At 40.1% G+C, this 17500-nt stretch overlaps 1 protein-coding gene across 1 annotated transcript in view; it reads left to right on the top strand.

Annotated features, from left to right (window-relative positions):
• The window catches only part of LOC138011414 (VWFA and cache domain-containing protein 1-like), a 45005-nt gene that overhangs the window by 22222 nt on the left and 5283 nt on the right, over positions 1-17500 (top strand). The window contains exons 2-14 of the mRNA XM_068858396.1: positions 1294-1881; positions 2619-2763; positions 4691-5004; positions 6448-6589; positions 7622-7898; positions 8649-8845; positions 9756-9836; positions 10053-10371; positions 12242-12445; positions 12964-13307; positions 15060-15210; positions 15529-15782; positions 16680-16843. Coding sequence (XP_068714497.1) covers positions 1294-1881; positions 2619-2763; positions 4691-5004; positions 6448-6589; positions 7622-7898; positions 8649-8845; positions 9756-9836; positions 10053-10371; positions 12242-12445; positions 12964-13307; positions 15060-15210; positions 15529-15782; positions 16680-16843 — 3180 coding nt within the window. The remainder of the gene's footprint in view (positions 1-1293; positions 1882-2618; positions 2764-4690; positions 5005-6447; positions 6590-7621; positions 7899-8648; positions 8846-9755; positions 9837-10052; positions 10372-12241; positions 12446-12963; positions 13308-15059; positions 15211-15528; positions 15783-16679; positions 16844-17500) is intronic.

Here is a 17500-nt window from a genome sequence, read left to right as displayed (position 1 = left end):
AAATTAGACTGTGATCTGAAATCCCTAGGTGAATAACTCCAGAGGTTGCTATATTGTCGACCATATTTGTAAGAATTAAATCAATAGTAGTGGCCGAGGATTTAGTAACTCTGGTGGGCTCTTTGATTAGTTGCTCAAACTGATAAACTGAGGATATGAACTGCAGGGTTCGAGTATGTACATCAAGGGGTGTTTTGGCATAGTCAGAGTTAATATCCCCCATGAGAATCAGTTGCTTATGTTCGATATCACAACGCTGGACAAATTTTTCATATTCGTCAAAAACCTGCATCTCCGCGCTCGGTGGTCTATACCAAGTGCTGACTAGAAATGACCTGCTGTGAGGAAGATTTATCTCTACACAGATCATTTCCAAAGTGTCGGGCACAAGGTCAATTCTGTTTGTGTACGACAGATTTTCCCTGATATAGAGAGCAACACCACCACCTGACCGGCTACGGTCCTTGCGGATTATAATATAGCCAGGAATATATACTTCAGTATCAGAAATAGTGCCATCAAGCTTAGATTCGTTAATGGCTAGCACTTCCAAAGGAGAATTGATTAAAATATAGCGAATTTCATCAATGTGTTTACATAGACTATTAACATTAATACAGGCAAGTTTAAACCCTCTACAGGATGTGATGCATTGCAGTGGGGAGTAAACATCATTACCTTCTACTGAATCACACTGATCTGTCGTTGGTTCCGCTGGGTATGTGCCGCTGGCCTCCCTCTCAGAACCCCCACCCCAGCTAATTTTATGACCAATTATAAAGCCCGTCCTAGTCACTTTTGGGTAAATGTAATTTTAGCGACCCCAACTTAGTCACTTTCTGTTTATGCATAAACCATACATAAAGCCTTTTAACTGTAATTTCAAAACGAAATGTAATGTAACTTGTAAAAATTAAAATCAACAGCGCCTACGCGAATCTTTCCATTTTTAAATCCCACTATAGCCAGAATTTCTTGCCCCCCAAAATGCCGACAATTTGCGACCCCATTCTAGTAACTCTGTCGGGAACTCTGTTGAAAATGCAACCCCATTATTCACCTCATTAGAGTCATTCCCCCCCCCCCCCCCCCCACCGGACTCCTTCCAACTGGAGAAAGACGTATTGGTACGGCTATAAGTTTGCGCAGGAGCTCTATATAAAAATGTGGGGGTTGACAGCAAGGACGTCCTCACATTGCATGTGTATGGGGAGGTGCCTTACTTAGAAGCAGGTCTAGTTGTCTAGTTATTTAATTAATATGTTTTGTTTGTGTGTTTTTTTTTTATGTTAGGTGTATTTTAACGGTCTTCAATACCACAAGAAAACTCTTAACGGAGAGGACATTACAACTCAAACATCCATTAAGCTTGCTGATAAGTTCAAATCGAGATTTAAAGTCGCAAGGAGGTTAAAAGAAGCGGTAGAAGCCTCTTACAAGAGGGCGGGGAACGCCAAACCTGCCAAGGAATGCTGCAAAGCTGATAAATCCAAGCTAAAATACAATGCCAATTTCCGATTCAAAGTCGATCTCGAAAACATGTGTTTGAAAATTTCTGGAACTGCTTCACCAAATCCTGTCTTCTTAGACGAAGGTGTCTTCAGCGAAATGAAGCTAATATCAAAAGCTTATCCTTTCATCAAATGGCAATACTTTGGATCTGAAGAAGGCGTGATGACCAACTTTCCTGTCTACGATGACAAAGAGGAGTGTACAAAATATGATCCTCGATACAGACCTTTTTACGTGGAAACTGCAACCCCTGAAGCCAAAGACGTGGTGTTGCTTATAGATACCAGCGCGTCTATGACCGGCCCGAAAATGTATATTGCAAAAGAAGCTGCAAACGCAGTGCTGGACACAATGAATCCAAAAGATCAGGTGATTTGTCAATCAACGATGAATTATCAAATAAAAATCAATCCATCGATCGATCGATCAATCTAGTATTACATCGATCCGTTTTTCCTGTATAACTGTTTGAAAACTGTTCATTTCATTTGACCTTTGAAAAAAAGGTATTTTTGTCAAATTAAATATCTGATGGAATAAAATTTAGGCTTCTTCTTCTTCTTTTGCATCGCTTACCCTTCTCTCCCGTCCCTCCGCTCCCGTATTGGTGTTGGGGACATCTGGTTCCACAAAAGCATTGCATTCATTTTTAAAATAATTAGGAAAGCACGCGTACTTTTATTGGTCAATAGCTGTGTCTAGATGAGAGCATGTAAACATGGCTGTGACATCACACGAATTTGGTCGGTTATGTGTTGTCAGACGAGCGTTTTGATTTCGCTGGTAGAAAATATGAACGTGTATCAAGAAAATCTGTTACAATAAAGAAGTACTGAAAAAAAAACAGCATTTTCCTTTATTTGTCGAATTATTTTTGAGAAATATTTTATAAAAGTAATAGCAGACTTTTTTCCGTGTTTTTTTTCCATGTAAACACGGAAAAAGTCCTCTATTGCTTAATTGCTGTTACTTTCAATCAACCAGTCAGTAAGTCAGCGAGCCAATCAGAGCCAATCTTAGTCAAACAAGGAATCAATCAATCAATCAATCAATCAATCAACGTGGCTAATGCTTTACTGATGTGTGTCATGGTTTCTATTTGCAAGGTTGGAATTGTGTCATTCAGTTCTGATGTATCAACACCTGGTGCCAATGGCGGGCAAAGTACATGTTACGGTCAACGGCTTGCACTAGCAATACCAGCCAACATCAGATGCTTAAAAGACTACGTCAATGGACTCAGTCCCCATGGTAAGAAGAGCAGTATTTTTCTACTTGAACAGTTTACGGCGTATTTTTTTTGCTGTATTCCGCCAAACACAAGGCTTCCACACCGAAACGACTCTGGAGATCTCTTGTTTCCGTAATCATTTTTACATGTTTGACTTTCCAAGCAGCATTAGCAAAATTTATGAATTGTTAAAAATTGAAAACAAGTCAAGGATAAGGGAAATCAGATCATTGTATTTTTAAGTTTTTCCTGTTCTTTCTCTTTTACCCTCGTATCAAAAGGGCATGCGATGTCTACCAACGCACATTCTCTCAGTCTTTTGTGCAGAATTACGATGTCAGGTCGAGAATGTTCCACTACCTTATTTGTTTGAAGTGTACAGTCTCATAAAATTTTCACATCTTCACTTTCCAGCACCTGCTCTACTTTATGGTCATACCACTTTTCAGAGGAGGGAAAGTTGAACATTCTACATTTACATACCTGCCAACTCTCCCGGTTTTCCCGGGAGTCTCCAAGTTTTTCATCAAATCTCCCGGTCTCCTGGTTAGAGCACCAAATCTCCCGGGAAATACCTACCTTTTTCAACATTTGTTCATTAATTTCGTTATCTTCGAGATGTCAAAAAGGAAAATAAAACTAGAAGTGGATTCTAGTTCTCTCATTTGAGCTGTTCTGGTTCGGAAAACGTAAAAAGGAGCAATCAAATTGATATAGGCTATATTTAACAAGTACCGTAATTGGTCAGAAATCAGCCAATCAAATTGCACAATACGTGGTAGAAAGTTGGCGCGGTTATGGGAACAATAGCAATTGCTGTTCTAACCGAGAAACGTCGGGAAAATTCGGAAGGGCTTCGGGTGATTTTCGGAGAGTATTCAGATATTGTCGAACATGACATTCTTACAATGCAAAGATTTTTAGATGTCTCCAGATTTTTGTACTCTGGGGGTTGGCAGGTATGGCATTGCTCCCAGCTAGTGTACTACTACTTTGTCGCTTCTTGTCCAGTTCTTTTTTTCCTTCCTTTTGGGCATTCAGATACTACTTTATGGGATACTCTTTCTTCTCCTTGTCCTCACATTCTGCATTTTTCATCAGTCTACGGCTGCCTTGTCTATAACCCTCTTAATGTTGTTTGTCCTTAATGGCTATGAAACCTTTAGTCTCTCTCTTCAAACCGCTACTCTGCCGCCATTTCCAGCTTTTACCTCCCCTGATGTTTTAATTTCTGTCACCACAAAGAACTTACCGTGTAAGTTATTGCTACGATACGAATGCTCCCTTTGCTGATATCCGTTTTCTCCTTTTCATCACCCAAGATGTTCTAATGCTGAATCAACTTTTCTTCGCTTTGATGGATCTGTAGTTCTTAAGGTTAGCAATCTCCATATTTACTCAATCCTCGACACTTACCAGCCCTCTTCCTCCTTTACGTCTATTTAACAATTAGACGCTTTTCGCTAGTCGAGGACCATTACTAATAGTCCTCCAGTAGCGTAGCCAATTAAAATGCAGGATTTGCATTAGTCCACTAGTTGGGTGATGCTAATCACGTATAGTCTATCCCCGTCACCTTGGGGATGAAATGCCCTGTAAATCGTTAACAACTTCCTAGTCTTTCTATCTTAGCTCCTAAGGTAATCCTTAGTCTATTTGACTACACCTGCTCCATACCGAATTATATTCACTGCTCTTGAGTTAATAGCGGTTATTTAATTACACCATTCAACTTAGACTTGAGTACCCTTTATTATTACTATTATTATTATTATTATTATTATTATTATTATTATTATTATTATTATTATTATTATTAGTATTATTAGTATTATTATTATTAGTATTATTATTATTATTATTATTATTATTATTATTATTATTATTATTACAAATCAACCACGATAATAATCAAGTAAACATATCTTTGTGTTCTTGTTTCTTTAGGAACTACACGTTACCGTCCAGCTGTCAAAAAAGCGTTTAATCTTCTGAAAGCATCCATCACTGATGACGCTGGCAAACAAAGGAAACGAGTTATATTATTTTTAACGGATGGAGCACCTTCCGAGGACGAGAAACTAAAACCTTTATTCCAAACCATCAGAGACATGAATTTTCAACTCAATAATTCAGTAGTAATTCTTACGTTTGGGTTTGGTAGCATTGATCAGAAGACACGAGAAATTCTTCAAGATATCGCCAAGCAAAACACTGCTAGATATAACGTGTCATCAGATTCCTCTGTTGGGGACATAACGGTAAATTTTTGAATACATGATAGTTAGAACTTTTACAAACCTTTCATGTGGGTATCTTTGTAATGGAGCGTGCGTGATTGCGTTGGCTTAAGAATCCGCGCCGAATTTTTATCCAAATCCAAGCAAAAGTGTCATTGATGATATTGTGATTTACCCGCAGCAAGCACCAGCTACATGTATTTGGTTTGTCACTTGATTTATGAAGATGCGCCTGATGTATGCCAAAGCTATTTCGCTGGTTTTACTGCGTTAATTGTAAACTACTCAAGAAAACAGGTCGTCTACAGGACACTTAGAAGTTTCCAATTTCCTTTTAAAGGCCAATACACCAAATGAATTACTAGAGCAAAACAACCAGATTTAAAGTTCACAATCCTCAATTGAATGAAAGTAAAAGCACAGCTGAACAACGAGCTTCTTCAAACGTCCTCTTTCGACACTCGCTCAAAGCCAGGCTAGGGAATAACACATATCACGTAATAGTCTTGCACGTTCTCGACATAAAACGAAGTGAACAAAACAAAAAGAGCAACCGTGACACTCGATATCATCAACCCGGTGCGGCCAATACATCACGCATGCGCACAACCATTTCGCCTGGACAATTGGCAGCCATGCACAGCTTTTGCTGCGCCTCATCAGCATGGCGTAGCTGACATACCAGAGGGACGTTTTGGGCGCCTCTTTTACCCTTTGACCCTTTGGCCCTTTGACCCGGCCCATGCCGTCTAACGCCAGACGATTTTACTCGTCAATGAAGAACTCTTGTGAGTCAATAGGTTAACTGGTAGCTCCACATACAAGAAATGTGGTAAGCTGGATTGGGAACAGCAAAACTGTTCTCCCACGGTAAGCGTGTGGGAAGGTGGATCACATTAAGAGAGAGTGCCTAAAACACCCGCCTGGTATGTTAGCTACGCCATGCAGATGAGGTCCAGCAAGGCCGAAACCGCTGTCCATGGCATTCTCGTCACCAGAGCCTCGGATTTTATGTCTGCGCATAACCCTAGGCTCTGGGAAACTCTATGCAGGAAAACAGGCGCCGTAGGGTTCTTATAGCCAAAAATTGCCTATTTGAACCTTACGGTGCCTGCTCAATGCTCGTGCTAACATGAATGCACCAATCAGAGAAGCTTTTCATTGTTCTTGACGAAAACCAATGTTATGATACTTCGTATCAGGGTTCCCCCAGAGCTCTGATGCGAAAAAGAGAAGAGCTCTGGGGTCGAGATTGCTGTCCATGGCTGTCAATTGACCGGTTAAAATGGTTGTGTGCATGCGTGATGTGTTGGCCACACCCGGTTAGTGTTAGCGTGTGTCACCGTGATTTTTTGGTTTTTTTGTTTTGTATTTTTTTTTTCACATAAAAAGAAGGCATTCTGACCTTTTTAAAAATCTTAATTAACTTCTGTACGTTTTGACTGTGTCACGTTGTGTCCTTAGCCTGGAAAGTTCACACACGTGCAGGATTTATCAACTCTCAGAAGTGAAATGGCCACATATTATACCGCTGACCTCTTTGGATCCGTGAAACAGCTTCATCAACCTGTGGTCTCTGTCCCATACGTTGACGCTTTTGGCACAGGTACAGAACTATATGTGTAGGAATCGTGTGAACGCGAGTGAATAGGCCATTTTCGAATTCTGGCCTATTTCGTGATTTATGTGCACGAATGATCAGTGTTCTTAAAGTTCTCAAAACTGTAAGAGCCGTAGTTGAGTGCAATTTGAGAACTTTCAAAACATAACTAGTAACGATCAATGACGAGATGCACGACAAAGTTCACATGATTTTATTTATTATATGCTCAAAAAAAACTACTCCATCACTGTTTCTATACTAACTTCTGTATTGCACTGTTTTACCTATTTATGCATTCGTCATTGACTAATCAGAAACGCGATATTATGTTAAGTACATAAATAAACGAAGCGTTTGAATATTCTTGATCTTGTATGTGATCTTTAAACTCCAGTTCAACATTTTTTAACTAAATTGTAGTAGCAAGGACCAACATAACAAAAAAGAAGCATCGGATGATCGATCCTGCAATCTCGACCCCAGAGCTCTTCTCTTGACCGAGGGAGAGAAGAGCTCTGGGGAACCCTGAAACAAAGTGTCTTCTCATTGGTTTTCGTGAAGAACAATCAAAAGCGTCTCTAATTGGTGCATTCACGTTAGCACGAGGATTGAGCAGGCGCCGTAAGGTTCAAATGGCCAATTTTTGGCTGTAAGAACCCTACGGCGCATGTTCTGCTACGCAGACTTTCCCAGAGCCTTGAGTCGACCGGAGGCTCTGGTGACGAGAATGGTCGATCCTGGTGAAGGATCTAATAAGCGTATAACTATTTTAGCAAACGAGAAGTGAAAAGCTGATCAAACAGTGATCAAGGATTATCTGTCGTATTTAACAACGTTTCGAAAGGCATTGCCTTTTTTCATCAGGGTCACAGTGTTACAAGTAATGGTGTTTTTCTAATGGGAAGTTACAATTTGAACGAAAAAATTGGTTGCAATGTGATACAGCAAAAATGTGACACCGTTAATTAAAATGAAAATTTGATCAGCCTTTCACTTCTCCTTTGCCAATGTTTTTTTCCTTCTCTCTGTTTTTAGGACTTCTGATATCGATTACTCTTCCCTGTTATCACAACGGTAACTTTATCGGAGTTACTGGCACTGATATCAACATCGAAGACCTGACATCAGATATCTCCCTGTTTCAAAATCAAGGGCACGGTGCTTATGCGTTTATGACGAATAGACTTGGAAGAACAGTCGTTCATCCTTTGTTACCAGCTCCCTCCGGTGCATATGAAGACCCGGTTTATTTGGACATACGAGCGTTGGAACCTGAACCAGAATTCAATGACGTATTTAACGCCATTACCATGTATGATTTTGATTTTTTGTTCTTTTTGTTTAATGAGACCGGCCATTATGGTTTCTCAATCAATTGGTTACCAAGAGAGGAATTCTGAATTTTCCAAAGACACGATTAGCAGTTGCTGTTGAGAAATGTCCACTGCAAAAAGACCTTAAATTTAACCATGAAAAACAAAACAAAAAAACCAAAAATTGCAATAATTTGTAATAGCAAAATATTTGAAATTTCGAGCGCGATTACTCCCTGAATTGTAAGAAACGAAGTCCTATCGGTATCAATTAACTGTATATATGACAAAATATGTGGAGATGACGGTGATAAAATTTTTATAGCTTAATCTGCTCAACTTATTTTTTTTAAATAGCTCTGGAAAAAGATAAATGATTCAAGTACGCACAACTAGGGCGCGCTTGATGACGTGTACAACAACTGTCCAATCACAAGGTGAAACCAAGGTTGTGATTGGTTGGTTTAAACTACAACTTTGAGTGTGATTGGCTTATCGAACTGTCCGATAACCAATCGATCATTTTATGATTATTCTTGAAAATGTTTTAACGGAATACGCATTAGTATGTGAAGTGATCACTTCCGCTGTCATCAACTGAGAAGCCAGGTCTCTACACAACACGTTTCTTCCTTTGGGATTAAGCTCAAGGCTTGGTGGTGAAATTAGCTGATCAGACGTCATCACGCATAAGGGCTGTTAAAACTAGGCAAAAAACCCTTGTCAATTCTCCATTTCTTCCTTTATAGTAATAGAAAAGAATCCAAAACCCTTTTGTCTACGAGATGTCTACCAAGAGGGAGCGCACCGCAAGAAGGAGTGACAGTACGAAATGTGAACTCAACGTACTATTGGACCCAGTTAGAAGAAACTGAATTTACACTTGGAGTTGTTGTCCCAGTTTCACAGGCTAAAGATGAGCTGACCCCTCTCCAGTTGCCCAAAGGTAATGACCTTAAAGTGCACCTAAAGTCACCAAAAGCAAACATGTTTTACCATTCTTACCTCACAATTTCGTTTTTTATATGCCGGGCAAGACGTGCAAAGTTATCAAAACTAGACCCACGACCGTGATGTGAGAGGCATGGGCCTATTCTCGATTTTACGTCACAAACTACTTTGCAATGCAAAATTCCTTTGAAAACAGGAATGCAAAACAGTTTGTGACGTAAAAACGGTTTCAACGTCGTTGTTCAACAAAGTGGAACGGATTTTGAAGCAAATATCGAAGCCATTGCTCGGGCCTTTACACACGACCAAGAGAAAATGAGGGGACCGAAAAGGAGGCTCAGGGCGTTGGCCGGGATATGTCAAGTTCGCGAAAGTTATTTTTAGACGAGCGGAAGTCTGTCTTCCGAGACGTCCGCATGCAGACGTCAAGTCCACTTCGTCCGCCATGACATGAAATATTTGCTTTTCTTTCAAACACCAGACCGAGGTTGGCCTGCATGCGAACGTCTCGGAAGACAGACCCGCTAAAACAATGTCTTTCGCTCGTTTAAAAATAACTTTTGTGGACATGACATATCCCAAGGGCTGGACCGGGAGCCTCCCTCTCTGTCCCCTCATTTTCTCTTGACACGACTCAAAGTTGGCAATCTCCAGAGCCCGCTATTCTTTAGGACAGCACCTGAACACTTGCAATAACGACCTTTGACCAGTTTTCGAAATACGTTCAGTTTATGTCAATTTTTGCAACCACTACCGTACCACTACGACTGCGCAAGTGAGCTAAAAATTGTTGTTCCTTTGGCTGACCAAGAGGATCGTGGCCACAGGAAACGGTAGTACTTCCATGGTGGACTTAAAACTTCTCTAATTTTGTGGTGTTCTATCTTATGCTCTCATTTCACCAGGGTACAAGTTCAAATATCACCGAATCGATCTGGATCCGCCACAAAGATCATGCTCCCATTTTGGATTATTGGCTACTAAAGGTAAGTATATCCTGTAACAACTAGGTCGTGGGGGGAATAGGGTGGTAATGCTCGTTAGGGCTTTCTGACAATGCATGATAACTGGTGGAAGAGTAACCCCTAATGCTTCTTTGTCTTGGCCAGATTTTGAAGCTCCAGGAAGTTTCACAACATTGGTCTGACTTCTCCCACCCTTAATGAAAACGCGAAACGTCAATATTAATGATTGCTTTGCAGACGAAACAACGGTAAAATTTGCAGCCGATGCTTACACGGATACTTATAACTACATTGGCAAGGACTTGACACCGGAAGACGTAAAGCGACTAAACGCTTACATGATGGACGACACTGGGAAAGTTCATAATCCAGGACTGAGACCAGGAATACGTGACACTGTGATTGCCACGTGGAAAGTTGAAGATTTGTGGTTACGTGATAAAACTGAGCTCACACAATATTTGGTTTGGAGATACATTGGGACCTCAAATGGCGTTTTCCGGATATCACCAGGCACTGTGTCAGAAAAAGGTTATGATCACAGACAAAGGCCATGGTAAATAAATCATTAGTTTCATCTTTATTCAGTCCTCTACACTGTAAAATTTTTGGTTTATAAATGACTACTTTTTAAACGTAAAAGCATTTTCCTTAACTCATTGATTGGAGTCAGGGTGGCTTAGTGGTTATCTATCGGGCCTCCCACCACTGCGAGCCGGGGTTCAATTCTGGCCTTGGCCAGCATGTGGGCTGAGTTTCAGTCGATCTCAACCTGACTCGAGGGTTTTTCTCCGGGTACTCCGGTTTTCCTCCCTCATCAAAATCGACTCACAGCTAATTGACATCTAGCTGTGGTGCTGTGCTCCGACATCAAACATGGACTGTATAGCGGCAGCCAGAGGCGCCTTTGTATGCTTTCAGCCCGATGTCGTGAGCCGCGCCCTTCGCAATTCAGTCTTCGACTGCAAGTAAGGGTGATTAGCACTAGCAATATTTATTTATATTTATATTGATGAGATCATTGGAAAGCTGTCAGAACTCTGGGATGACGAAGATTTTACACTTTTGATGATGTGGTGCTAATAATTATGGAGATGATGATGTTTATGGATGACGGTAATGGTGATGAAGATAATGATGATAACAGAGATCTTAAACACGCGACATTTTTGAGCCAGAGACGGAAACCGAAGTGAACATTTCGTATGCCAGGACAGTGGCCTCTCCTAGATTTTCAAACTAATCATCTCTACTAGTGAAAAGATACTTAACAATACAAATGTGGTAGTGTAAAGACAAGTTAAATAGGGAAACAACTCACTTCTAATTGCCGTCCGTGGCTAAAAAGCGCCCCTGATAAATGGGAAGTTTAAGCACGCGACGTTTTTGAACAGTAGACGGTAACCGGAAATGAACATTTCACATGCCGGGACAGTATTGTCTCCCAGATTTTAACCTAATCATCTCTAATGGAGGACAGATATTTAGCAATATAAAGGTGGTAGTTACAAGACAAGTTAAAAGGGAAAACAGCTCACTTCCAGTTGCCGTACGCGGCCAAAAATGTCGCGTGCTGAAACTCCCCGATGGCGACGGTGTTGATAACGCTGATGATGATAAAAAGGAGAAGATGGTGGATGGGGCCACTGGCGATGGTGGTAAATTAACAGCATTAGTGGTGACGACGACAGCAATAAAGGATACCGATAAGGAAAATAACGATAATAATTATATCCTGATGTCGACAAAACCTAGAAGTCGTCACGATGGATCTCGATATCAATGGCAAATAGGAAAAGGCCTGTCTTCCTTTAATACCACTTTAATATAGAATGAAAAGATAATTACACAAAATAGAACCCTTTTTCGCGGTCTACAATTCTGTGACAATCTGCTAACATTGAAATATAAAGAAGGCTTTGACTTAAAATACTAGATTAACTTAGCTATTTTCGGGTGGGAACCGTGCTTCAACCTTTTGTAAATATTGCAATAAATGATGATGATGATGATGATGATGAAGCGACAAACATGACAGGCGGAAAATAATGGCGCGTCTGCCATAAATAGTTCGTTTTGAGTTTACAGATTTCAACATCTACATCCTCCAACTCTCGACAAAGTCCTCTTTGACTAATGACAGTTTTAGACTTACGTGTCCTCATAAACCATAAGCCTCTTAGAGACGTTACTGCGAAGTCGGCCATGTTTTGCTGAACTTTCTCCTATGCTCTTTTTAAAAGTTTGTTAGATATTTAACGTCCTACGGAGTTTGTAAAAAGGCTTTGTGAGACAGGGCATGCGTTTTATAGTCCTTCTTTATAGTTGCTACAAAATCTGATTTTGTTTGATTCGGCAGGCCAAATCTTTCCATGACATGAAAGGAAGGTTGTTAAATTAACACCATGATGTATTCTTGTTCGCAGGTATTACACCGCTTTGGCTAATACAGGTTTAGTTTCGCTTACAACACCATATTTCGACGCTTTAAGCTCTGACATTCAAGGAGCAGGGGTGGTAATAACAGCAGCTCGATCGATTTTTCTTGGCGAACCGAGCTATGCTCACCACACAAATGACGATGTGTTGGGAGTAATGGGCGCCGATTTTCCCCTGACATATTTTTACAGGTAATGACCAGAATTTAAGTGATATTAAAGTTCCACAGCGCAGATTATTAACGTTACGCAAATAGTCAGGAACCTCTTCCTGTTTGTAGAATCATTATTTTCCTGTTTGGCCCGTTGCAATGTCTCGCCTCACCATTTAAGCTTCTGAAGCAATCCTAGATCCTAGACAAAAATGTTTAGACTTTTTTTTCAATGTTTTCCCAGGATTGTAGCTTTTTACAAAGAAAGAAAGTTGACTTTAGACTAGTCTGCAAGGTAGACGTTCGAAGCGAAAGATGAAGAGACACACGGTGCGAAGGAATTCGGCTTTGCGAGAACGAAGAGGCTTTTTGTTCTTGTCCGCGTCTAGTGCCTGGCACTCCCCCACAGAGGAAAGGAGGGGGGAGAACAAAACATCCCTCATGAACAAAAAAGGAAAAGAACTGACTTGCGTTTCCCCCAAGGCGCATCATCCAGACAGGCGTCCGCGTATCATAGTATGACACCGTTCTGAATTTTCCTTTTTGGTTATTTTTCAGTCTACTGACCAAAGTGTATCCAATATGTAAAGATATAAAGACATACTTCTGTTTTGTCATGAATGACGCTGGCTTCCTGATAATGCACGAAGACTTTTTACTGTCGACAGCTTCAGCAGCAGATGTCGAATATGTGCATATTACGGAGAAAGAGAAGAACATTGCCGAGCACTTAATAAGCAGAGGATATCTGAGAAAAAGACAGTGTCGTAATTTGAAAGAAATCCAGGAACAGAGTTTTTATGAAGTTGATTTGCCAAAAGGATTTGTGAACGAACTAAACAATGGTGATAGTTGCAGCAAGTATCAGCTGTCGAAAATCATGGGAACAAATGCATACATAGGTATGTCAATCACTTTAATGTTAAATTTCTGAAAATTTCAACAAGGCAAACACCAATGTAATGATAATTTCTCGTCATTGATCGTGCATAATAAACGAACATTGAGGACACTATTTATTACAAATTCGACCTGCCTCTTTCGTAAATTATAAATTTCATTTCAAGCCTGATTTTTTAGATATTAGTCTGTGCTTAAAAAGGGTTATGATTAGTAATGGTACTACGACTGAGTGGAGTCCAATTCGGTCTGTAATCATGCGAATGATAACAAATGAATTTGATTACAAACCGAAGTCAACGACACGAAGTCCTCTTTAGTTACCAATTTATCATAAAAATTACAATTTCCGAGAAAAGAAGAAGAAGAGCCAAGTTATGAAAGAAAGGGAAAATTTGCATTAAAAGACTGAAAAAGGAGGCGTAAATTGTTTAATGCCGCCCGGAAAGAAAAAAGGAAAGTAAGAAAGAAAGAAAAAAAAGAAAGAAAGAAAGAAAGAAGGAAGGAAGGAAGGAAGGAAGGAAGGAAGGAAGGAAGGAAGGAAGGAAGGAAAGAAAGAAAGAAAGAAAGAAAGAAAGAAAGAAAGCCCCAGTCTGTACACTGTTTCTATTGTGATTGAAACCAAGATTGTGATTGGTTGATTTGAACAACAACTTTGAATGTGATTGTCTTATTGAACTGTGAATTTGTGGAAAATAGAGCGTTTTTCAAATGAGTGTCGAAAAACCAAAACCAAAGTTATTACTTTGGCCAATCAAAAAGGACGGAGACAATCCGGTAAACCAATCAAAACTCGAAGAAATTAGACGTAGCCGACACAAAAGCGCGGAAAAATGTGCACGCGCAAGCAACGATTGGTTTTGGTTTCACTTATGATTGGTTGAAAAATTGGCGCGAGAACTTTGAACCAATCATTGAGTGAAGTAATTATAAACCAAAGCAATTAATTACTTTCGACACTTAATTAAAAACCACTCCGTGAGTTTTTTAAATCAATCACAATGGAGGAATTGTAATTTTTATGATTAACTCGGAACATCTGGGGGGTGAGTAAAATGCTAAACTGACTCTCGAGAAACTCTCACTCATAGTTCTTGTACCTTTTTATGTTCTTCAAACTCCCGCATGCATCATAGCCAAATGCACTCGTGTTTAAGTATGTCCATGCTTTAGCTTGCGCATGTCAAGTAAGATGCTCGTGGTTTGAAAACAAAAGAAGCGTGACACATGGAAATTTCTCTTTTCTCATGGATTCCCGAAAATCTCCTCAAAGATAAAGTTTATCTCTAAGAAATGCTAATGATGCTGACTATATTTCATGAGCAAATAAACACAGATAAACGTAAGTCTCAGATGGGATTAATATTTTCGGATAAGGACTATAAACCGCAGGCACCCGTATCACAAATATCTTCCAAGTTCATAAATTCGCCGTAGAACCCACACGCTTTTCGAGAATAGTAGAGGATGGAGTCCCAGGTGTTGTGACTGTCTTTTGTGAGTGCATTGGGAAGGGGGAGGGGGTGGGTATAGAGGCAAGTCCACATTCGCTTTAAAGCTGCCAAAAATTCAGCCTGCCCAAACGACTAAATAAAAAACACACAAAACCTTCATGTTGTATTTGGAAGTTTAAACCACTAAGCTTTTGATGTTGAATAACTGCATCTCTTAGTGTGCCACATAGAAAGAAACCTTTCGTATTGTCTAGGCTAGTATGACTTAAACTGATGTTATACTTCGACATTTCTTTGCAGGTGTGGCCGTCAGGGATTCGATGTTTTGTGTTGCAGAGTCGTGTTCCTGTTCTTCTGATCGCAAATGTTCTTATTTGTCCCCAAAGTGTGAATGCCCTTGCACCTCCCCGCTGCAATTCAATTATTGTCTCAGTCAGTTCCCCAACAGCAGGTTTGTTCAAAGTATACTATTAATTTGTGACCGGTGTGAGAGTGATTGTGATTGCGATTGTGATTATGTTCGGGGTCGAGATAAAGATCGTGTTCGGGATCGCCATACGAATCGTAATCGTGATCTTGATCCAATCGAGTTTGTAATCAAAAAGATGATAGTAATTTTCATGTTGTAACACTGGTAACATTTTGTACTGCAGTCGTAACACTTGAGCTAAAGCGTTCGAGTTCATGCACATAACTATAACAAAAAATACAACATTTCATTTATCCAGCTGTGTCATAACTTACCTACACTTGTTTTGAATGCTTTCAGCCTTCCAATCTGCCCACCTCCTGCGCCTCAAGCGTTTGTTCCAACTTATTTCGGTCCGCCTAATCGCAGTAATGAATGCGATAATCGCAAGTCAGGCTTACAAAAGTGCTTCGATCCCCACTGTAGCGCAAGAACTAGCTCAGAGACCTGTGAAGGTATTGTCAGTTGTCACTGGTGCCAGTACGACAAAGATGATGTACCTTTAAAGACGCGTTACTGTGCTAGCTCAAACGTTTGTTTCAGAGGAAAAGAAGGTACAGTAGCTTGCTCTTAGAGCGCCTTTATATGACCTTGAAAAATAACGAAAAACAGAACGTAAGCAAAAATGCAAAGCATTTAATTGGCTCATCGAACAAAAACAAACGAGCGCGAATTTTCATTGGCTTGGTGAACGCGGATACAAACGATGTCATTTCTCCATGGAACTTTCTGGAAGGTTAGGCTTTGACGTCATTTGAAATGCAGTAATGTGATTGGGCAATCGTACTGTTTACGCCATATTAGATGTTTCCTTGGAGGGAATATGGAGAAGCTTTGTTTTAATCTTGCCAAACATTGGTTCGTGAAACAAATAGCGAACACTTTTTCAAGGACATTCGAAAGTCGCTCTATTGCGTTTAGGCCAGGCCCGGGTTGCTCCAAGTATGGTTAGCGCTGACCGGCAGCGTTAAATACCATGGAAACCTATAGGTTCTGATGCCTCTTAACCAACGTTTAGTGCTAACCAGGCTTCAAGCAATCAACTGGCCCCAGTTTGTGAAATCTTACTCCGCATGTGTTTCTGATATAGTTTAATTTGAACAACTATACCATATATGTTTAAGAGAAATAACGCTGTAGAATGACAAGCCTGGCCGAAGACACAAGTCACAAGTGTAACAGTAAATACCCTCTTACTAAATTACATATTTTGGAAAAAACGTACTAATCACAAGAGGGGAAGAGCTTTCGAGGAGGGGCTAGTGTAGACGGCAGGACAGATCTCGAAACAAATCGTCTTCCACGAAGAATGGTGAGATGAGATACCCTGGAGACGAGGATGACCTCAAACTTTGCGAAAGTCAGCAAAAGGGTTCATCGATGGCCTGCCATTACTTATAATGCAACTGCTCTCAAAGTAATACTAATGTCTTATGATTTGCATTTTTCAGTGCCTGGAGAACAGCCAAACTGTGATTATATCAATAAGAAAAACAAAGAGGAGCATCTAAAAGAAAATAATTGGTTCAAAAGAATGTCGACTGAAGCTATTGTAGCATTAGCCATTGGTTGCATTGCTGTTGGGGTTATCATCGCAATAGTAGGCTTCATCCTGGTGAGTAGACCTTACTCGGTTGCTATGAAATAACTGATATCAAACATGTCAACCCCATCTTGCCTCAGCTGAAGCGGTTAGAGTTTCTCAGAGTGCTTTTCCAACCAATGGTAGCTGTTGTCGGTCAAATCCGCTTTTACGTAGGTTAAATTGGAGATCTTCATTTTACCTAGGTTGAATATAAGCTCTTCTTAGTTAAAAGTAGCCATTAACCCCCCCCCCCCCTCAAAAAAAAAAAGGATTGAAAACACCTATACCTTCCCTCAAGCTCTGTCTTATGCATCTCAACACATCTTCTGAATGTTTCGTAACATCTTATTGGTTTCTGTAGTCATACACTTATCCATTCAGTCTAAACAATACAACATAGTAAGGGATCAAAGAACCGTACCATGCACTAAGCGGAACTTGAACTCGGACCCTCCTGATCTTTAGTGCTCAGTGAGTCTTCACCATGCACTACACTACAACGATGAACAAGCTTAACGCAACACAGCTCTTTAGTTTCATACACTTTTTTATTACACATAACATGAGAATTTTATTCCATAAAGCTCATTTGTACAAATCTATACGCTTTATTTTCACATGTGGAAAAGGCTTATACAGCCAATCAGAATGGCGTACAGCTATTTCACATGTGGAAGTATAACCAAT

Source organism: Montipora foliosa, chromosome 7, assembly GCF_036669935.1.
Source record: "Montipora foliosa isolate CH-2021 chromosome 7, ASM3666993v2, whole genome shotgun sequence".
NCBI classification, from domain to species: domain Eukaryota; kingdom Metazoa; phylum Cnidaria; class Anthozoa; order Scleractinia; family Acroporidae; genus Montipora; species Montipora foliosa.
Note: the sequence above shows the minus strand (reverse complement) of the source record. Positions and strands in the feature narration are given on the sequence as shown.